Consider the following 21,957-nt stretch of genomic DNA (forward strand, 5'->3'; position numbering starts at 1 on the left):
GTATAAAACACCATAAGGCATAGTGCTTAAAATTCTCTTCTTACGCATAAGCCGTAGCTTATTACATATGCCACGCAAAGCTTGTAAAATCAGAAATGTATCTTTTATACGGTGAGTTCGAATTCGCGTCTTATATAGGCCGCGGATTGTTGTGTTGGTTTTTTTTTGTTTAATTTAAAAGTCCAGCCATTTTTTATTCCATTGTGTCTATCGCAACATACATTCTGTACGTAGTCTCTCATAAAATTCTCCTGTCTTTTCATAGTCTAGTCCAGTTTTATATTTTCACTTTCCAAAGGTTGAGCAAATTATGTAACAACATGGAAGCCTTCTCAGCTTGGAGGGCATTTTTTCGCGCTGATTTCATAAGTGCTTTATCAGTAACCTCTTAGAAGATTCTCTCACTCCACGTAATCACACTCAGTTTTCCAGCAGAGCGTGGAGATGGAGATAATTCACCTACTCTCATTCACGGATTAATTACACTGCAAGAAAAGACCTTCCTAACCCTGAGCTGTTCCAGATTAGCTTAGTCCGTTAGTCAATAATTTAAGCAATAGGCTACACTTTCTATCGGTTTACTGGCGTAATAATCCGCGCAGGGTGTTAGGAGAACACGAAAAAAGTATGTTAATCCCGAGCCGGAGGCGAGTAATTTACAAACTTTCCGATGAAATAACTATGGGTTGACCTGTGCAATAAATGATAGGTTTTTTGACCAATCAGGCTCGTACTATGTCAATTATTTCATAATATTTCCACAACTCATGTGATACGATTCAGCAAATTCCTCATTTTTGGCAATTTCACTCGCCTCGCTAGCATCCATTAGGCATTCTGAAGAAACACTCAGCTAGATTGTTCTACATTACTTGATACTGATACGAAAACTCGACAAGAGTTTTCAGTAATTCTGATGATCTTTAGCTAAGAGTAACTTCGTAAAGAGTGATTTTGTTTCATTCCGCATGCGAAGAGCCGCGTTATCACGGTGTAGAAAAACATTTAGAATTTTAAAACGATGTGTTTTCAATCTAGCTAAGGTTACATGTTCTCTAATCTTAACTTACCACTTTATTATCTTCAACCATTTCGCTCGGCGTCGCCGTATGTAATTCGCCAGTAGTTCTTTGTTTAGAAATTATTTTCCCCTGACATTCATCGAAAATGGTGGCATGTACTGACAATTTCAGCTTTAAGGTGAGCAATTCATTATAAAATATTATTTTTCCGATCGGGATAATTAAAGTTGAAATCAAAATTCTATAGATCAAATAGCCAGCTGCACTGATCAAACGTCGCAAAATATCATTTAAACGAGCCGATGTCAAGTTTCAAATTCAAATCAAGGCGGTGTGTGTGAAATCAGTCGAGTTCAGTGTCTTTTTCTGGAAGAAAGTATACAAATTTATGAACTAAAGTTGTTGGGAAACTGAAACGCTTTTGCAAACTGAAGGCCAAAATCTTACAAACAACCTCGAGTAACAAAAGGAATTTTCAGATTATAACACCAGAACTGAGGTAGGTTGATAGGTCTAATAAGTATCTATTTCTTGGTGTGGAAAATATCGCTCGATATCTCGTTCTAGAAAAAATCTCCTATAAGCTTATTTTGGTTCAATGAATAATTTCTCGGGGGTGTTTTAGAATGTGAAGATAACTTTTAACAAAGTGCACTACGTGAATAATTAGCGAAGTCCGCCAGAGAATGACATGGTGTTGTCTGTGATATCCTGCCTTCATTCAAAAATAGCTGAAACGTCGTTTATTATTCAAAGACCTAGCTCAAATTTCAGCACTCGTATTTCGAGTTTTTGATGGTTCTCGTAAGTTTCAGTCATATCTAAAGGACCTGTTTTAATTTCACTCGACGGGAACGAGGTAGATATGAGCTGCGTATGCAGTGTTTTCACTGCTTGTCTACTGAAACATCAGTGATATCACCTTGATATCGGGCGGGTCGAGAAAGTGCAACCAGTTATTTTTTTACAAGTTCAAAGACTCGCTGATTAGCACTGTTACGAGAAAAAAAAATTAAATGCTGTTTAGTAATGGAATATGGTTTAACCGGAGATTAAAACTTTCAATATATTTTTTTCAAACTGAACGAGGAACAATTAACCCTAAGCCTAACAAAATAGCTGTTAGAGCTCATTCTAAGGTCTATAATAAATTTCAAATCTGATTACATGTATTAAACTTCCAAATGCGCTAACCTTAGTGCAATTTCATGGAACTCTGCCTCACTTTACTCATGCACCAAACGAAAATCAGAGCTTTTAATTGATGAAAACGAATGAATAACTTTGTTTGTAGATGTCAGAAGTCATTTAGCGCTTATAAACGCCGAAAAAAAGCCTTAAAACGGTCGTATTTTATTCCCTCGAAAACAGAATTTATTGGGTCAGATAAAAGTATCACCAGAAAAATTATTGTGACACTTAGAATATTTTTTTTCCTCTAAAACATTTTTTTTCCTGGTGCTGGATAACTTGCGATGAACTTCGTGTTTTTCCTGAGTTTTACTAAGGGTGAACAATGAATTTGCCGCACGTTTTCCGATATCGGAAAACGTCAGTTTAATGTTGAATTTGTCAGTCATTCACCATTTCGGAAAATTAACAATGAACGCATGTTTTTTTGCCGTGCCTCGTAACCAAAAGAATGGTCCCTGGTCTTCCAAGACTAATCTGATGATTTTTGAAAGTGAATAGAATTCAAAGATTATTGACAAGAAAGTATAATTAGGCGAGAGTCATGAAAAATAATTATGAAATACATACGCACAATATTCAGCTGTTTAAACTGAGTAACAGTAGAGTTTCTCAGGCTGATTAAACAATGATTGATAGGAAATTGGAGACATGTTTGGATGGTATATTGCAAATCTTTATGTACAAACATAACTGTGAAGTTGTTGCTTTATCGAAATATCCTTACATCCTGAGAAAGACTCTTGAAACTGAAAAAGGCACGTACAAGGAAACGTTCATTAACACAACACGTTTGCGCGAGTTTATTTTCTTTTTGCTTAGCTTTGTTTTAGTTACTTTTGAGGGAAGATTTTTTTCCCCTTTTAACATCAGGTTGATATCAGACGCATTCTAAAATCGGAGAGGTATAAGATTTTTCGAACATTTCTATGATGTACCTGACTTTGCATTGACTTCTTGTTAGGGGTAAAGCAAATATACACCACTGTTCTTAAAACTCAGCAAATTTTAAGGAGATTCAGAACAGCCACGATCATCAAATAGAAATCTCAGTTTGTATCGAAGGAAGATCACTAATTCGCATGTAAGCAAAATTATAAAAAAAATTCACGAACGTTATTGGCTATCACTAGCCCGATTGGAGCTGTTGTCTCGCATTTTGCTGAGTTGACAGTTTTTTTTTTATGAAGACGTATGACCGATATCTAGTTTCTTTCGCAAATTAAGTTTTAATTCATTGATAACAGGACTTATTGTCGTCCAATTCTGTCTATAATCATACTCGTAATTAACAAATCGGAATCTCGCTTCGCGACAGTCCGATTTTGTTAATCACTCGTATGATTACAGACCGAATTGGACTCCACTTGGTTCAAGCACCATTATTTAATTTTATCCTCTACTAACCAAAAAGTGAGTCTTTTTGGAGGTAGGTCAAGTAGTAAGCCTTTTTCAGCGTGCGTCATTGGAGATATCCAAGTTATAATCCTTTTGAAAGCCTTTTTTTTATTTTCAGGTTTTGAACCATGCAACTGGTTACCAGGCTCTTCCTCTATTTTTCAGGACTTGCGATACAGTGCTACTGGTCAGTAATTTCAGTCGAACAAGGTAAATCAATGGTCCGTCTTAGTGTAAGTTGTTTGATTGTAGACTAACTTCAAGACAATACAGGGACGCATATTGGCTCTAATAATCAATTTGTAAGAGATGGTTTAATACTGAGGAGATCAAGCTCAGAGTCTATAAATAAAGGCATTTATGGATCCTTAACTCAGTTGCTAGAAGCTCTTTGTGTTCCCGTCCACCGTTTTCCTTAAAATAACCAGAATACGTATTCCAATTGTCCAGATAAAACTCGTTTTCAGTACTTAATATAAATGCTTGGTTGTAACTGACGAGTATCTGTTGGCAAAAATATGTTAGTAATACCTTGGAGAAGATCAAGTAAGAGACTGAACCAATTTTCCCGAGGTAGCCCCATCGAGTTTATCACCCTTGTTTTCGGAAATCTTAGTGGGGCCTAGAAATGACCGATCTTATGTGGCAAAGGTTTTTCACGTTGACATTCCGTGCGACTTCTATTAGTTCTTCATCAGAGCAGTTACGGAGAAAAGAGTTCTGTTAGGGACTAGTTCTAGGGATTAGCCGTTTAAAAATTGTATCATGGATTCATTTTGAAAATAGAGAGAACTTTTAGAGAAAGTGATGGGTGATGTAATCGCGTATAAACTAACATATTTTTATCAACCAATCAGAACTTATGCGTTACGAATGACTTAGAATTCGTGCAAAATTGTGGCAATATATTAAGAAAAATGATGTGTGAATTCAGCTGATGTGTTTTTGCTTTGTCATGAGCGTAGGACAAGGAAAAATTCTGAGTCCCTATTGAAAATCGAACCTCAAACCTTAGGATTTCGCGCTCCGATGCTCTCCCGATGAGCCACAATGAACCAACTGACAGCCAAGTTGACCATAGCGCAGTTTTAATCAAATCTAATTATTTTTCACCTTCAGAGACTAAGACTATTGAGCTGAAAGGTGACATAATACTTGGAGGACTTTTCCCAATTCATCGCAGAAGTAAACAAACGGAAAATGCGTGTGGTGACATCGACCCTCAACCAGGATTTCAATACTTAACTGCCATGCTGTTTGCCATTGAGGAAATCAATAACGATCCAAACCTTCTCCCGAACATTAGTCTTGGGGCGAAGATCTACGACACTTGCCGAAGTCAGACGATTGGTGCCGATCGCGCTAAAGACATCATAAAATATACCCTCGTTGACCATGGTCCACCCTTGGCAGGTGTCATCGGTCCTTTTGTCAGTGATGTTTCCATTGCAGTGGCAAATTTACTGCGTGTCTTTAACATCCCCCAGGTCAGTTATGGATCAACCAGCGCGGATTTAAGCAACAAAGAGATTTACAGTTACTTTTTTCGCACCGTACCGCCTGACTCCTTTCAAGCTTACGCCTTGGTGGATGTTCTAAAGAGACAAAACTGGGATTACATATTCACTGTCAACTCTTATGGAAATTACGGGCAGAAAGGGATGGCTGAATTAGAAAAAGCTGCCGAAGCAGCAGGGATTTGTGTTGCGCATTCCACCCAACTCCCAATTCTACCCGACCATGATGCCTTTAAAAAGGTGATTAACAACTTCCTTAGGAAAAGGAAGGAAAACTCCAATACAGTCAATAGTGTTGTGTTATTTACCACTCAGGCCGACTCGGCTGACTTGCTTCGCGCTGCTAAAGAGGCTGGAGCGAAACAGTTTACCTGGGTAGGGAGCAATGGTTGGAGCAATCGTGTTGACGTAACAGAAGGAAGGGAAGAGGAGGCTGATGGCTCTTTAACTGTTAATCACCTCGAGGGAAAAGTCCATCGATTCGACAGACACTTCAAGAATTTAGCACTGGGTGACAACAAGTTTAATCCCTGGTTTGAAGAGTTTTGGGAAGCAGTTATGAAGTGCAACATTCCAGGTAAGAGAGAAAACAATCCACAGATGTCTAGAAGTTGTGGAAACGTAGAAAGGCTTCCTGCTGACATGGAAATGGCGCCCGTTCGAGTGGTTATCAATGCGGTTTACGCCATGGCGCATGCTTTGCATAATCTGCAACAGGTCTACTGTCCAGGGGTGGTAGGGCTGTGTCAAAACATGACCAGAAACTTTCGAAGAGAGAAATTTCTTGATTTCTTAAGAAATGTGAGTTTCTCAGACTCGGCATTAAACTTTACCGTTCGTTTCAATCAGAATCAAGAAATAGACGGAGTTTATGACATTAAAAACTTTCATAGAGGGACTGATGGTAAGTGGAAGTACTCTAATGTTGGTAATTGGCAAGGAAGGCTTATAGCGAGGAAACAAGTCCAAGGAATACTGAAATTAAACGAATCGCTTATAGACTGGGGAAGAGACAAATCTCATCCTCCGAGTTCCTTTTGTAGCAAGCCTTGCAATGATTCCCAAATTCGCAAACCGAGAAGTCGAGCTCCCAAGTGCTGCTGGGACTGTATTGATTGTAAACCCAATGAAATTATCAAAAATGAAACCTGTAAATCATGTCCACTTGGCTACTCATCCATCAACAGCTTGTCCATTTGCACAAAAATACCAGTTTTGTACCCAGAGTGGTCAAGTGCGCCCGCGATATCCGTTGTCATCTTCGTTGTCATAGGAGTGCTTTGTGAAATTGGGACAGCGGTTCAGTACATCAAACACAGAAGTCACCCTTATATCAAAGCTGCTGGGAGGGAATTAAGTGCCATCGTGTTCATGGGAATCATACTCTGTTACATAACACCGCTCACTTTCCTGGGCAAACCGACAGACACGATATGCAGCGCGCGACGTTTTCTGGGAAGTATATGTTTCACAACGTGCTATGCTCCCGTGCTTATGAAAACAATTCGTATTTACCGCATCTTCAAAAGCGCCAAAAGCTCAGTAACCCGGCCTTCACTCACCCGCCCAGGTTCCCAGGTCCTCATCTCCATGGGGCTGATAGCAGTACAGCTGTTGCTAACCACTCTGTGGCACTTCTCAGAAGTCCCCGAGGCTGAAGAGGTGTATCCCTCTGAGGGGACTGTCATCTTGCATTGTGCAGTGAACGAATATACCTTGGTAGTCAATATTTGCTACAACTCTCTTCTTATGCTCCTGTGCACTATATTTGCGTTTAAAACGAGAAATTTCCCCAGAAATTTCAACGAAGCCAAGTACATTGGCATCAGCATGTATTTAACGTGTTCTGTGTGGATAGTCTTCTTTCCAAGTTACCTTAATACGTCCAGTCCTTACGTAAGAGTTTATTTAACATCCGGGACCCTCATTGCGATCGGATCCATAACACTGTGTGGACTTTTGGTTCCCAAAGTTGTTATACTCTTCTTTACAAATGGGAAAAACCCTAGTGTTGCTGAATATAGCACCACAGTTACAACGAATAACACAACCAACCGCAAGCTAAGCAGTAACCCGTGTGCGGGCGCTCAGTTGCCAAGGAGTATTTCTTTTGAGATGGATACAGCGGTAAACAAAGACGTTTCATCTCGGTTCCTCACAGTTAAATAAACTGCAACAAGCACATCCAATTTACCTAAAATGGCCATGTCAGCAATTTTTTAACGTGTTTGTTCATTGTCTGACCAATAAAATGTCGTTGCAAGAGGCCTCTTAGTTAATCTCGCATGTCGAAATGAGGTTGGAACTTTGGCTTCACCGAGAAGAGTCAGGTGCCAGTCGATTTTTTAGTGTTGCATGCCCTGCAGTTACCACCATCGTATTCCCGTAAAAACCTGACAGACGCCGCCTGCAGTTACTGAACTATATCCAAGATCATTTAGTATTATACGCTGAGTTGATAACATAAATTAGCCAGCGTAAAGAGTTTCAAAGCTGACGTTTCGAGCGTAAGCCCTTCGTCAAAACGAATGAAAAGTAAGGGCTAACGCGCGATACGTCAGCTTTGAAACTCTTTACGGTGGCCAATTAACGTCATCGACTCATTTGATAATACTAAATTACCTTGTTTAACTCTCCCGCCGACGCAGCATCACAGTTTCTTTAGAAACTTGCCCCCCATATCCAGCATAATTTATCATGAAGGGACCAGTAAAGAAGACTACTATTCCCCTCGGATGTGGTATTAGTCCACTGTTGGTTACTTTTTAATGCTTCGTGAGTTCCCGGTGACAGTTCACTTGTGCTCACTTATTGAACAAGGAAATATAGGTGCAGAGTGTCCAAGAGCAAATGTCACAATGGTTATCATCATCTCAGACAGGAGGCTGGCGGGCATGGGTTTTAATAAAAACCGCTTACCAGTGGTCTACAACCGCCTATAAGACCTATTACCGCTGCCTATTCAGCCTGCTCGCAAGCTCTCGTGTCTCCCATTCCACCATCGGCAGCCGCTTATGGAAAATGTGTTGAAACCTCTATCAGCAAAGGCTTAAACAAATTCATTGTTTGACAACGGAAACCGTCACATGGGCACTAAGTTTTCTATCATGTTTCTTATCGCATTAAAACAACAAAAGCATTCTCAGCATTTTCAGGCATTAATTCCTCATTTTTATTGTATTCTTTCATAGCTATTTCATTAATTACGCCACAATGTTTTCGTCACTCGACTTTCTCAATCGGAGATAGAGTGGATACATGATGATATACAGTCATTTGGTAAAACCTCAAATTAATTTTAAAATTACAAATTTCTCCAAAATCAGAGTTAACCTTGACCCTTTAACTCCCATGATCTGATAGTTAATTCTCCCCTCTAGTTTCTTTTACATTTCTATGTAAATAAGTTACAAGAATTTGGTGTTAGATCAAGAGAAACAACTTCTACCTGATAAGTCTGAGTATTCCTATTACCTTTTCGATTGATCACGTATGGATATTTGAAGGAAGAAGTTCCATGTGAATCACTTCTAGGAGTCAGAGGGTTATAAAAGCGACTCACAAGTGTAGAGATCTCTCTCCAGATTGAAACACAAGACACAACGAACGCCAATCTGTTCTGGAAATCCTCACCAGCACCTACGTAACCACCCTTTCTTTGCTAATCTTAAGAAAATTACATTTGACTGTGTGCTGTTTCAGCCGAGAAAATACGACTTCATGGTTGAAAACAATAGACAGTCTATGACTTGGGGTTTGTTTTATACCGGGAATCAAACAAATATCTTAGGTATAAACACTTTCAGACTGTCATTCCTCCGATAATACGAGTTAGGTCGATTAAAATGCTTCTCCATGTCCTAACTGGATCCTTTTTTCCCATATAAAAAAATTTCAATACATTCAGCATCTGGTTGCAATGTTGGTTTTGGTACATACCTGTATTTCGTCGAGCGTTTGCCTTTACAATTTCATACTTTGAACCTTGAATACAATGGCAAACATCCTACTGATTCTACATCGTATGACCAAGGTCAGATTACTAATACAAATAAGCGAACAACTTTAAAATGAATACTTGAATGTACAAATGAGTATGACCCTTCACGTTTATGCTTTCAAAAATGCCACAAATCAAAACAACTAGAAGAACTAAAAACTGCAAGAGTATCGAGTTAGTAAAGGAGCGAACTTTGTTAATCAGCTCTCTCTGTGATTTTTTGTGACTGCTCCTCATCCTCTACTTTGCGCAGCTTGTTTTCTTTCTCAAGTAAAACGATAATATCTTTGATTTGATCCGGAGTAAGATCCACATCTTCCAGGGACAACAGTTCAGCAACCTGCACAAAGAACATGACAGCACGCCGGTTACTTGGATAAAAAATCAAAGTAAAGTTCACGCACAGGAAAAGTATCAAAAACCAGAGAAACTTTTCGCTTAGAGGGTCTAGATCCACCACAATACCGAATGGGCCACAGCTAAAACTAGGAGTGAGTTTTACAAAGTTAAAAAACTTTTTGTCTGATACCATAAAAAAGATTTGAATCAAATTAAATTCAAGACGTCTAGAAGAGGACGTGACGTGTCTCTTTATGAAAACGGGCCAAAGAACTCTGCCCAGCCAACGCATTTTATGGTAAGCTAGTTATATGTCTCCACATTTTGTCACTTGCCATTTATTCATCCACTACCCGCAGCTCACAGTTTTCCTCGAGCCTCGGCCTCAGAAAAATCTTTGCTAACCAGAACAGATTTTGATCGCAACCAATTTCCGAGCATAATCTCGCGCCAAATGATCTAGCGAAAGAGAAGTTGGCAAGATGGGTTCTTTCTTTGATCAATACTTTATTCAAGACTAGCACCTTAACAGTCATCGCTATAACTCCAATGGTGTAAAAATAAACAAATAAATAAATAAATAAATAAGTAAATGAATGAATAAACAACCCACGCAGAACGAAACCTCAAATAATAACCCACATGCTATGACCCTTCACTTATATCTTTCCTGGCAGGCGGTTTCGCGCGCGCATTGCGGTTTTGTGTGCGCTAAGCGGTCAGCTGCAAAGCAAAACTATCTTCCGTCCCAAGGCTCTCGCGGCTTCGTTGCTACCCGCTTTAGCGCACACAAATACGCAAACTACGCAGGTTACCGTCACTTCTGGCCAGTCCCTTCTCCTCCCAATTGGTTATCTATAATCGTGTACACATTTCATTTCAACAATTCTTACTGACCGTGCCCACGTCCACTAAGTCAAGGGCGCCGTCATGATCTTCGTCGAGCATTTCGGCTATTCTCTGACATTTAGCTTCACTTGGAGCGTCCTTCAATCTCTGTACCGCCGAGATCATCTCTTGTAAACTAATTTTCCCATCGCTGAAAAAAAAAGAAGGAAAAAGATTCATGCCACAGTAAATGGAAGATTTTTTCAACTTCGTAGCTAAAGCCCAGAGCCAAGCCAACCATGCAGCCAATCAGAACAGCATGTTAAATATCACAACGCACTAATAAGTAATTCTTCGAGTGTTCTCATAGAAACTCGAAACTGGAGACTCGATGACAGCGCTTAGCAATGCAGATTTGTTGCAATTTCGGTTGAATCTCGGCGCTCAATTGAAACAATATTTATACTTTTTCCAGCCATTAGCTTTTCCATAATCCAAGTGCAATGAAATCCCCAAACTAGTCGATGAGTTGATAGAGGGAGGTAAGGGACGACTTGAAATTATCTATCGCGGGGAGAGGGGTCGGTCAGTGGATTTTTGTTGTGTCACAGTAAATTTACCTGATGTCCCTCTACGGCTCTGCAGTATTCTAGCGATCCCCCCCCTCATTGGCAATCAATTTTCAATACCCTTCCTTTTTTCTTTACATGAACAATTTAGTTGATAAAACCAGACAATTGATGAGTTAGTTGATATTGATTTATATCGACTGATGGACAGGTCGGTAGATATCTTTGGACAATAATTTTAGTCTCCAGCAAACTCACCCATCAGCATCAAGTGGTTGTTCTATTTCATCTTCAACTTGCTTCAAACGGTCTTCAATCTTTTTAATCATCACATCCACCTTCCTACCGAGCCGTGATGAACCAAGTGATTCTTCAAGTACTCGCTTTTCATCTTCAGTCTCAAGCTCACGGAGTTCCTAAGGAACAGGCAAAACCGGGAAAAATACACATTTCAATTCATGCTGCAAAAAAAGAATTACACTAGAGGTGTGTTCCACAACCTGTTCACTTTTATTATTTTGAGCTGAATAGCACACGAAGTTTGAATGGTTTTCCTTTATAATGTACTAGAGAACAGACACATACGTGACGTCAACATTTTGTTCCCTTATAATCTAAAACAAATAGATTCCATGTTGCCGTGCTTCTGTACAGTGATAGATCAAAGATAGCGTCAAAATATGGTAAGAGCATATCAGTGATACACCCGGCTGTGCCTCGTGTTACATTTTTGTTCTTACCACAATTTGTCGTCCTCCGTCCTCTGTGATCGATTACTAAACAGATGCACGGCGACTTAAAAGATGGGCCGACCTGGCTAGTCAATCACCTCACGTGTTCACTGAATTCCTGCGGCGAGGTTACTCTAGTTTCTTAGCAACGTTACAATTGGTTTTGGTAGAAAGTGCGCAAAACAATGATTCGGCCTATGTTTGTAACGGATAGAAAATTGTTCCGGTACAAAATTACGGACTTAAATCAGTCCCAAGTTCAAGTCTCTAGATGAGCTAATTTCTTTAACAAGTCATAAATAAAGGTGGTAAGTTTCTAGAGAAACTATGATGCTGGGTCGGTGGGAGAGTATAACAAGGAAATTTAGTATTATTAACTGAGTTTATAACGTCAATTGGTCATCGTAAAGAGTTTCAAAGCTGTCGTTTCGAGCTTTAGCCATTCGTCAGAGCGAATGACGAACGGCTAACGCTCGAAACATCAGCTTTGCAACTCTTTACGGTGGCCAATTTACGTTATCAACTCAGTTGAGAATACCATATTACCCTCTTAAACAACTAAGTCGACTAAAAGATAGTTGAGTGTGTATAATGTACCTCTTGATATTCTTCTCTGTCTTCCTTGATCTTCTCTAATTCCTCTCGTTCATTGGCCCGAGCAAGACTTGCTTTGATAGACAGCCAATCGTCTTGAGAAATATCCTCTTCAGGCATCGGTTTGATTTCTGGCGCCTTGTCCTGTCGATTCACCAAATTCATAAATTAAATATTTGAGTTTCCTTTGCCTATCTAATAGCGACGATTCTAAGTGTTTTAATGCGCAGTTTTTTTAGACTTGGAGTTGACCAGCCCGTCAATCAGGTGAATTTATTATCAGTATTCATCAGTGCACCTCCTCTGCTGTTGTTCCACATTTTCCAACAAAATTTTCAATAGTAAAAAAACTTATCCGTTTTTGATTTGGTTTGGATTTACTACCCTGTCATTTGTTTAAAAATCTGGCTTCTCTCTCTAAAACAATTTCGTGCGTATCAAGAAAAGCTGGTCAAATTCAAAGACAATGCCCTTTGTTTAGTATCTCAAATATCCATAAAAGGATATCTTGAAACAATAGCTTTAGAGCCAAACATTGGCTAAAAACTAAAATAACCGCGTTTCGGTGATATGAGCTCTTAAGAGGAACATACCATTTTCGTCATCATGGTAATCATTATAACCATTACTATTAATAGAGCGCTTTTCGATTAAGTGTCGTAAAGCCAAAAGCAAAGTAATCATAACAGAAAATCAGAAGAAAAGAAACTACCTTTGAGAGCCAATGAGAACTCAAACTAAATCCAATCAAACTGCTCAAAGGGCGGGAAAACGCGCGCGACCAGCTCATGATGCGGTTTAGTTTTGATTGGTTGAGAAAGTGGCAGGAGTTTTGTGGACCAATGACAGAGTAAAGTAAAAGCAGAACCTAGCCAATCCCGGATCACTTTCGACGCTCAATTGAAAATTGCTCTATCACTATAATCATTAACCCTATATCCCCTAAGAGTGACTAACATCTAACATCTCCTTACAACATCACCCCTGACGGAATCACACATTAAGGTCATGAGAATAAAGGAGATGATCACCAACAAAAGAATCTCTTGATTGTTGAACAAATTCTCCTTGTAAGAACCCTAGGAAATGTCTTGGGGTTACTCAATTATCTCGCAAACACAAAATTGTACTTACCTCTAACATCTCAGAAACAACACTTTCGATCTGTTGCACAAAAAAGAATGAAAATGAAGAAACACTTTGAGAAGTGAATAAACCTGTGATAAAGCACTTTCTGAGGGTGTAACCTCCACCCAAATTGGTGGATTTTATCACCAGTATCGGTCAAGATCAATAAATATGAACCGTCAATTGTTAGTTTGGTCCAGAAACAGAACATTTGATCTCGGCCGAATCCTGATGACTCAAACCTTCAAGAGCAAATTGAAAAAGGTACGATCGAGAGTTGAAAACAAAGGACTGGAAATAGGGGAAAACGATGGTCACTTTTTTTCCTATTCATACAGTATACATTAATCAGATTTAAGTAGACAGAAGTTGAGTGAAATGGAACACTAAATAACTGCAGAAACCATAACGTAGCGTAACTGTTTTGGACTGCAGTGCACTAGTTGTTTTCAGTGATTTGTCACGCATTGACAGACGTGGTTCGAATTGGTTCGACGCGGTTCGAGTTATCGAGGGCAGAAAAATATAGAGAATGACCAAAAGGTAGACGAAAACTGCTTCGAGTTAGCGAGAGGTTCGAATTATCAAGGGTTTTCAGTTACCGAGGGTTAACTTGCAGGAAATGTATGACGGACATCTAGATTTTAGTTCGAGTCAGCGAGGGTGCTTCAGTATAGGGCTTCGTCTACTTTGTAACTTAAAATCAACAAAAAACACCATTACCCATGTAAAGGTAAAGTCATACAGTGTTCCTTAAGACAAAGAGCCACTCAAGCATGCATAATGAAACACCAATTGATATCAGTTTTCCTTGATAGCGGGAATTCTAAATTTTAGGTCTTGGTTTGCATTATCTATCTAAGCCTTTGGCTTCAATACATAACATAAACCATTGTCTTGATAATTATTGCTTTTTTTCAAGATTTTGTCAACATTCTTCCTGATAGAAGAGGTACCCTAGCCCTTAAGTCCCATAAGTAAACGAGACAGCGTTTCTCCTTACAATATAAATACCTTATGAAACGTTTTGGTCTGTAGTATCGCTGAGTATTTTTACGAGTTATGCCGTATTTTGACGAGCCCGAAAAGTAAGTCGAAATGCGAACAACAGCGTTTCTCTTTACAGTATAGATGTCTTATTAGACGTTTTGGCGTGTAGTATCGCTGAGTATTTTTAAGAGTTGTGCCGTATTTAGACGAGCCCGCAAGGCGAGTCAAAATATAAACAACGAGTAAAAATACTAAGCGATTCTACGCACCAAAACGTCTAAAAAGTTATTTATTATCCAATTTCTTTTTTTTCTGCTACGTCTTTCTGCTCATTTCTCAGAAGGCGGGAAAAGCAAAGCGGATAGAGAAGCGTAGCGCGCGCAGCCGACTGGTTAAACAGGTTTTCTTACAGTACAAAATAACCAACTGTCCAAATAACCGTACAATATCGCGGGAATTTTCACTCTATTCGCGCGTTATTTTTACTTATCTTTGTGCAGTTGGATGATAACAATACAATATCAAGCACACAAGTGACGAGAATAGCAAAATATCGATTAAGGGATTATTACTTGATTCAATACCAAATTCTCTGAACTAACATCATAAGAATTGAACGGCAGACAGTAAGGAGGATCTTGGGAGTGGAAGTGTTAAATATATGTATCCTTTACATTACAGTAAATACCTTCTTCTTTTTCTCCTCTTCCTCTATAATAAGTTCTAGATTTTCCTCAGCAATCATTCTCTCCTCATTCTTCAGAACGTCCAAACGAACTTTGTTGTCAACTTTCTCACCAGAAACTTCGCATATTTTAATTTCAGCCTCTTCTACCTACACATAAAGTTATTCAAAAGGAAGCTTTTATACAGACCAAAATAAATAAAAAAAAACAATCAAACAAACAAAAACAAAAAATTCTAAAAATATTAACCATGAGAGTATCATGTTAAGGAAACCACACATACACAATTACATGGAATGTGATTATAAACCTTCGAATCTTAATCCACCGTCTTGTAAATAATAAAAAATACTTTGTATTTTTTAACTCCATTTCAACAATTACAAACTTTTTGAATGATTACAAAGAAGAGAAAAGGGCATAAAATAGTGAACCCTCCTGAATGCAGAGCCAAACACTGAACATGAACCTCAAGGGAGAGAGGTTTAACTAAAGTATGTAAATACAAACTGTAAATAATAGCGGAGCTCGCGTAGCCCCATAATTATATAAAATAGTAGTAACCCATCAAGCCGAAAAAATTTGGATGTACGACCGTACGACCGTACAAGGTGCTACTTTTAACATGCGTGGTCAATTGTACCGCGGGCACGCCAATGCCACGACTTTGTCCAGTAGTCCAGTGATCAGTGCACTGGACTCCGAGTCGGACGACCCGGGTTCTAGTCCTAGCCGGGGCAAGACGTTGTGCCCTTGAGACGTATGAATATGTGAGCTCCGCTTTTAGGCTTGGCTAGATCTATATATTATATTACATACCACTTACAATCAAATTGAAATACACGCAGAGATAAATTGATGTAAAATAAAAGAAATGGATTGTAGAAGAAAGCACAAATGCCAGCGGCAATGTCAACTTAGAATGACCCCCCCCCCCGTAAAATCCTACCATTTTATTCCCATGTCTCCATGACAACTGTCAAAAATTGTAACCGTGAAAACATTAATTCGCTAGTATTTTTAGAACTGCAGCACATAACATTTTTATATAGTTTTTTAATAGGCTTCTCCCATATATAGATATGGGGATATGCTCAAATTGGCCTACCAAGAAATAAAGTTGTCTTTATCCTAACATCAGACAGTGAACACATGCTTACCAAGTTTTCTGGCAGTTTTGACAACGTTTCTTTGAGCTGATCGACCTTACTGACATTTTCTGGGAGATACAATGCTCTGGACATCAGCAAAAGAGATGCTGGAATTTGCTCAACCAGGTGCAGTTCAACCCACTATGTACAAAGAACAACATCTTTACATCAGTATTGAATAATGAAACTTTGACAATGACTGCAACTTTCAGTAATACATGAAGACAGTCATGTACATGTAGGTAGATCAAAAAGTAGCTCACAACTGGTCCAACCAAGTGTGTCACTGGTATTCTAACCACTTTTTTATGTCCTCTGTGATCTAATACTGACCAGATACATGGCAACATAGAATCTATTCGTTTTATGTAAAATAAATTAAAGAAGCACAATCATGTTATTGATGCTGAGATCATCCATAGCTGTCCAGATTTGTCTTTTAATAGATCACGAGCAAGAACCAATTAAATTGAGTGTATCATCCAGCTTATTATAAGACAATGATACATTGCAAGTACCTCACAACCTCTGAAAATTCACCTGTTTAAGTTGAGACCTTAATCTTGCTGCAGGAACACCAATAGCTCTCATTCCACGAGCTTGGGAAGCTGACTGCAGTTCCTGTTCAGTAAGGCTTTCCACACCTTCTCTTTGGATTAACTGAGGATTGCGATAATAATACCACTTGGGGTGAGACACTTTAAATAATGGTTACCATAATGGGACCAAGTGGAGTCCAATTCTGTCTGTAATTATACAAGTGATTAACAAAATCTGACAAAATAATGCTAAGCGGGAGTCTGATTTGTTAATCACAGACAGAAAAGAATTGGACAACACAAAGTCCAGTTACCAATTAATCAAAACTATGACAAAATTTGAGAAAGAAACTAGACATTGGTCATATTTTTTCATAAAAAAACAACAGTTAACTGGGCAAAATGCAAGACAACAGCGCGCACTCATGATGTGTCTACTTACACAGGCATGAGTGTTAACTGTCCAATTACTAGCATGATGCATACACTGTCCTATTAGGGCTCAAATAGGGCTGGTAATAACCAATTCCTTTCAAGAAGCTTTTTTACAGTTTTGATTAAATGTACAATTATGCTAGGAAAAATGATTGAAGTTTGCACTAACAGTAAGTTCATTATAGAATATTTATAATGACTCTTACCAGAAGCTCAGACCTATTATGCATTCAGTAATCATCAAAGTTACACAACTTGATGTTAGGAAGTAATTTCTGATTGGCTAATCTCATGCTCTAATAAACTCCAGCTCTTGGACAGACATAAGCACTTCAGGGTCATAATATTCATAATGACTCTGACAAATAATGTTGATCACAAATTAAAATCTACTGTCAGTAACACAAAAAATGATAAATTTTGAGAGGTATAACTGGTTAAGGTATTAAAATGTTTATTATCGGTATATCAATTTTCTTAGGTATTTCTTTTCTGTGCTTCTTTTGAGGCATGTTTTCTTTTTTTAGCCTTATAATAATCATTCTTACATGTACATAAAAATTACAACTACAGCAACCTACCAAATCATCAGCTCTGAGCTCTCTTAATTTCATCCTCAGTCGAAACCTGAAGTAATTGTTTGTTCCAATGGTTGGCAACATCAACAGCCTGTTGATTGCTTTGAGTTGGGCACGACTCATGTTGTCTAATGTAATTTGATCCTCAAACAATTTGGAAAACCTTAAGATGTCTTCATTGCTAGGTTGTTGTCCTCTGCTACGGATCTGCCATCCAAACATAAAGCAAATTTATGTAAATGAGGCAAGGGAAACTAGGGGGCTAGTACATACATGCAGTTGTTCCTATGACCCTTTCCATGTCAAGATCAGAATGAAAATTCTCAGCAATGTCTGACATACATTTTTCATTATCATTGTTCTGAGAAGTTGGTTTCTAAATTAAACAATTTAACCCTCAATTGTTTTTCTTTGTTCTTTTCATCACATTCCAGATTGAAAATGTACTGATACAAAATAGGGAAATTCCTCTTTGGCCTGTTGTCTTAGGAGTGAAGGGGCTGATGAATTTGTAAAAACCTTAGCAAACATTTTATGTGGTAATCACTGTAAATACTCATTAAAAGCATTCACCCTTTAGTTAGTTTTAGAGAAGGGATAACAAATGCTTGAATATTTAAAGGTTCACTACTAAGTCTGTCACAGGATAACCAAATTTCTCTTCCTTCATGGTTATGTTAGGTATATATAAATTATGTTTACCACATTCAAATTTCTTCAAAAATTGACTTTTCTAAAATATCAAAATTAACAGCTTTTAAAGAACATAAAACCACATCAAGTGATCAGGGAGAGTTTTTGTAGTAGGAAATATTTATCTATTATATGTAGTAATAAATACAATTCAAAATTTTTTCATGCCCCTTTTTCTGCACCTTTTCAAAGAAGTTTGCAAAGTCAGCCACAACCTCTTGTGTTTTCTTTTCTTTGGCTGTCACAGCCATTTCTTCCACTGTGTCTTGTAAAAACTTAGCCATCTGAATTTTCACTTTAAGCTGTTTCTTTTTGTTTTCTTCCTGATAAGTAAAAAAAGAAGGATCATCACACAATTGCAGCATTAAAATGCAGGGCTGAAGCTAACTGGCTAGTGAAAGTGGCTACTGGCAAACATTAATTATCAATCTAGAATTTGACGCTGGTAGTATTGACATGTTGAGCTGTAGAATGCTTTCTGTAACTTCATAGTCTTCAAATCAGCTGACCATAAGTTTAAAGTTTGTTTTTTATCCAATCTGTCTCAAAGGGAAGACATACCACTCCTGTAGTTGTTTAAAATCACAAAAGCTGGCTGCCTTGGAGTAAATTTGGTGAAAAGGATGGGGAAAAACAACTTACTATTTCTGATAATTAGTACAGTGAAGCCCTGCTAACATAAAACTTGGTTAACCTTTAACTCCCAAGATCTGATTGTTAATTGTTGAATGTGTGAAAATGCCTGTGAACTGAGCAAGAATAATGAAAACCAGATTCCCTGTTAATCCTTAACAAAATAATTGAAATTCAACACCATTCCCAAGAACTTGAACTCCTGCTAACTCCAACCCTACTTTGGTTTCCCTTCAGAGATTGAGTTGGTGGGTTTCTACTGTAATTAACAATTGTATGATTTTCAAACCTTCTTGGATTTGTCCTCAAATGTGCTGGGTAGCATGTTTGGAAAAAGGTAAACAGCAACTGGTAACATAAACTCCATGAAAGGAATCAGTATAAATACCAAAAATGGAACCAAGCGAAATATATCTGCCACTGTGCGAAGAAACTAAAAAGTTTAAATGATGGAAAAGGATGAAAACAAAAGTCAGTAAAAATCCAAAAATACTTAGTACAAAGCACACAAACAAAAAAAATCCGGAAAAAATTAGTAGACAGCAAACAGTACATGTAAATACTAACAAGTCAGTCTGAGCTCAGCCCTAAACAAAGCCTTGCTTGTAAAATTATTTAAACAGCTTGGTTAGCTTCAACTAAATTTTCACCCTTAAAATTGTTTTTCTAAAAGTTTCAATAGTTTCAAAAGTTTGCAGAATCTGGGTTAGAGATACAGCCATGTAAATGTAGATGAAAGGATAAATATCAAAATATTCTTTTTAATTAATACAAATTTAGTCATGCTCTTGTTACCTGACGTCTTTCCCGTCTGGACAACACCTTTCCATTCATGACCTGCCATAACCTACGAGCAGCAATTCTAACTTCAAAATACAAAAGCTTAAATCCATGATAATAATGTACAGCCTCTTGCTTAACCCTCTGCCACAGAGACTTCTTTGGTGCTGGAGATACAGCAACTATTGGCTCGATTTCTTCAGGGCTACATTCCATTTGAAAAGCTTTCTCCTTCAGCTTTTCTTTCTTTTCTTTCATAGCTTCCACAGCCTCCTCTACTTTGGACTTTTTTTCTTCATCTTCCAACAGTTTTGTTATACCTGCTTTGCTAGATGAGGGATCATAACTTATGCTGCTGGTGTGGAATGTCTGTCTTTGATGACCACACAGGAGACCTGTATGTTTAAAATTTAAAACGTTTCCACAAAACATTGTTCTGTTGATTGTGGTTTTCACAGGAGACAAATTTGCCTGGTTTGTACATGGCTTAATCCAGGCAAGTAGATGATGTCCACCAGTGAAACATTTACTCTGTACCTGTCTGTCCCTTTGTACACACTTTAAAGTGTTCAATTCTACACTAAGAGCTGACAATCCAGGTATAGATTGATTGTGAACAGTACTTTTGAAACCAACAACACTCCTATGACTGAATGGAACAGCATGATTACAATGTCGGTGGCAAGGTAATTTGCACTTTGAGTCTTGATCATATCTTTGGCAAGCGACATAACTGGACAACTGATATGCATGTCTAAAACAGAAAGGAACAAGCATTGCTTCAAACAATTGCTACACTTATACTTGGTAACCTTAACCTTTGACACCCTAGACCTGATTGTTAATTCTATCATCTTGTGGCAATGATTCCACCCTTCCCCTCCCACCACATTCCCTGCTCCCTGTGGGGTAACTGATACCGGGTCAAGACTGGAATTCTATTATCACACTCACTCACTCATTCATCTCAACAAAATATGTAGCTTGGTCTCCCATAGGAGGCATTGTATGAAAATCATATACTTTAGGTGAACTGCAGATTAATGAATGAATATAAAAGTGATCTTTACAGTGGTGAACACTAATTATGCTGTTGTTAAAATAAAGCCTGAAAAAATTTAGGCCTATATAATAGTTGAACCCATGACCTCGCAATAACAGTGCAGTGCTCTACCAACTGAGCTACAGTATCAAGCTTACTGGGAGCTGGTCATTATGTTGGTTTGTAATGAGCCCATGTTTGAGTAACCACCACATTTTTCGATCTAAAATCATAGTCGATGAATGACAAACAGTTAAGCGAATAACTATGTAGATTATGGGAGTGAAGGGGTTAGGAAGCCAAACAAATTGTTACCAAACTTTTAGTTAACAGATTAAGTAAAAATAGACTCATGGATTAACTTCTAGTTTGAGTAGTTTTAGCATTAGCATCTAGCGTATTCAGTTACGAATATAATTCAGCTACTAAATAACTCTCCAGGTCACATTCTTAGAGTTCATGGGTTCAAATGCTGTTGAGACACTCCGCACAAACAACTAACAGAAAGATTAATAATTAATCGTGATCAACACACAAATCGGACTCGAGCTTGGCAATGTAACGCACGCAATCACGTCAAAGGAGTTACTGTCCGAAACAGCATTGAATATCAACCACATAACATGGCCGATGCCTAAATCTCCACGTGTGGATGCCTGAGCTCGGATTTAAAAATTAATGGCGACTGTATAATTTTCTTGAACTGCAGATTCAATAATTTACATATGACATAAGTTCCTACAATTGCGTCACGAAAGTTACCACTTACCGATAATGTGGAGAAGAAGTATACAACAGCCGTTCTGTCGAAAATAATACATCCAGATATCCCAATAAGCGAACGAAAAACGTCTAAATGTTATAATAATAAGCTCAGTACATTTATATTCGACCATGCAGATTCAAAAGTTCAGTAAAACCACTCAACAGCATACTCACGTAGGTTACAAGAGTGCTGCAACATCGCCGTTTTGTTTTCTTGAATGCTAAAAATCACAGAGTTGATTATCTACAAATTACATAACCTAAATATTATAAAATTATCTTCTTGTGTGTTTTCCTAGACATCGATTACTATTTAGGCTTATCACATGTTGGAAATCACACGAAGAC

General features: G+C 38.1%; 2 protein-coding genes across 2 annotated transcripts; one reads left to right on the forward strand and one right to left on the reverse strand.

The window, feature by feature from the left end:
• Window positions 1–1,435: 1,435 nt before the first annotated feature.
• Window positions 1,436–7,452, forward strand: LOC131799002 (metabotropic glutamate receptor 2-like). The gene is made up of 3 exons (XM_066158823.1): window positions 1,436–1,521; window positions 3,730–3,821; window positions 4,731–7,452. The coding sequence occupies exons 2-3, from the start codon at window positions 3,740–3,742 to the stop codon at window positions 7,295–7,297; spliced, it is 2,649 nt and encodes an 882-aa protein (XP_066014920.1). The 5' UTR covers window positions 1,436–1,521; window positions 3,730–3,739; the 3' UTR covers window positions 7,298–7,452.
• An 836-nt stretch (window positions 7,453–8,288) lies between these two features.
• Window positions 8,289–21,954, reverse strand: LOC131799070 (mitochondrial proton/calcium exchanger protein). Its single transcript, XM_059116745.2, has 14 exons — window positions 21,784–21,954; window positions 21,614–21,647; window positions 19,818–20,556; window positions 19,312–19,455; window positions 18,572–18,712; window positions 17,700–17,903; window positions 16,685–16,804; window positions 16,154–16,285; window positions 14,996–15,142; window positions 13,324–13,353; window positions 12,193–12,333; window positions 11,123–11,280; window positions 10,365–10,506; window positions 8,289–9,468 (listed from the first exon to the last, which is right to left on the reverse strand). Exons 1-14 carry the CDS (start codon window positions 21,806–21,808, stop codon window positions 9,325–9,327), a joined length of 2,301 nt encoding a protein of 766 aa, XP_058972728.2. The 5' UTR covers window positions 21,809–21,954; the 3' UTR covers window positions 8,289–9,324.
• Window positions 21,955–21,957: the final 3 nt, after the last annotated feature.

This window comes from Pocillopora verrucosa, chromosome 1 (assembly GCF_036669915.1).
Source record: "Pocillopora verrucosa isolate sample1 chromosome 1, ASM3666991v2, whole genome shotgun sequence".
NCBI lineage: Eukaryota > Metazoa > Cnidaria > Anthozoa > Scleractinia > Pocilloporidae > Pocillopora > Pocillopora verrucosa.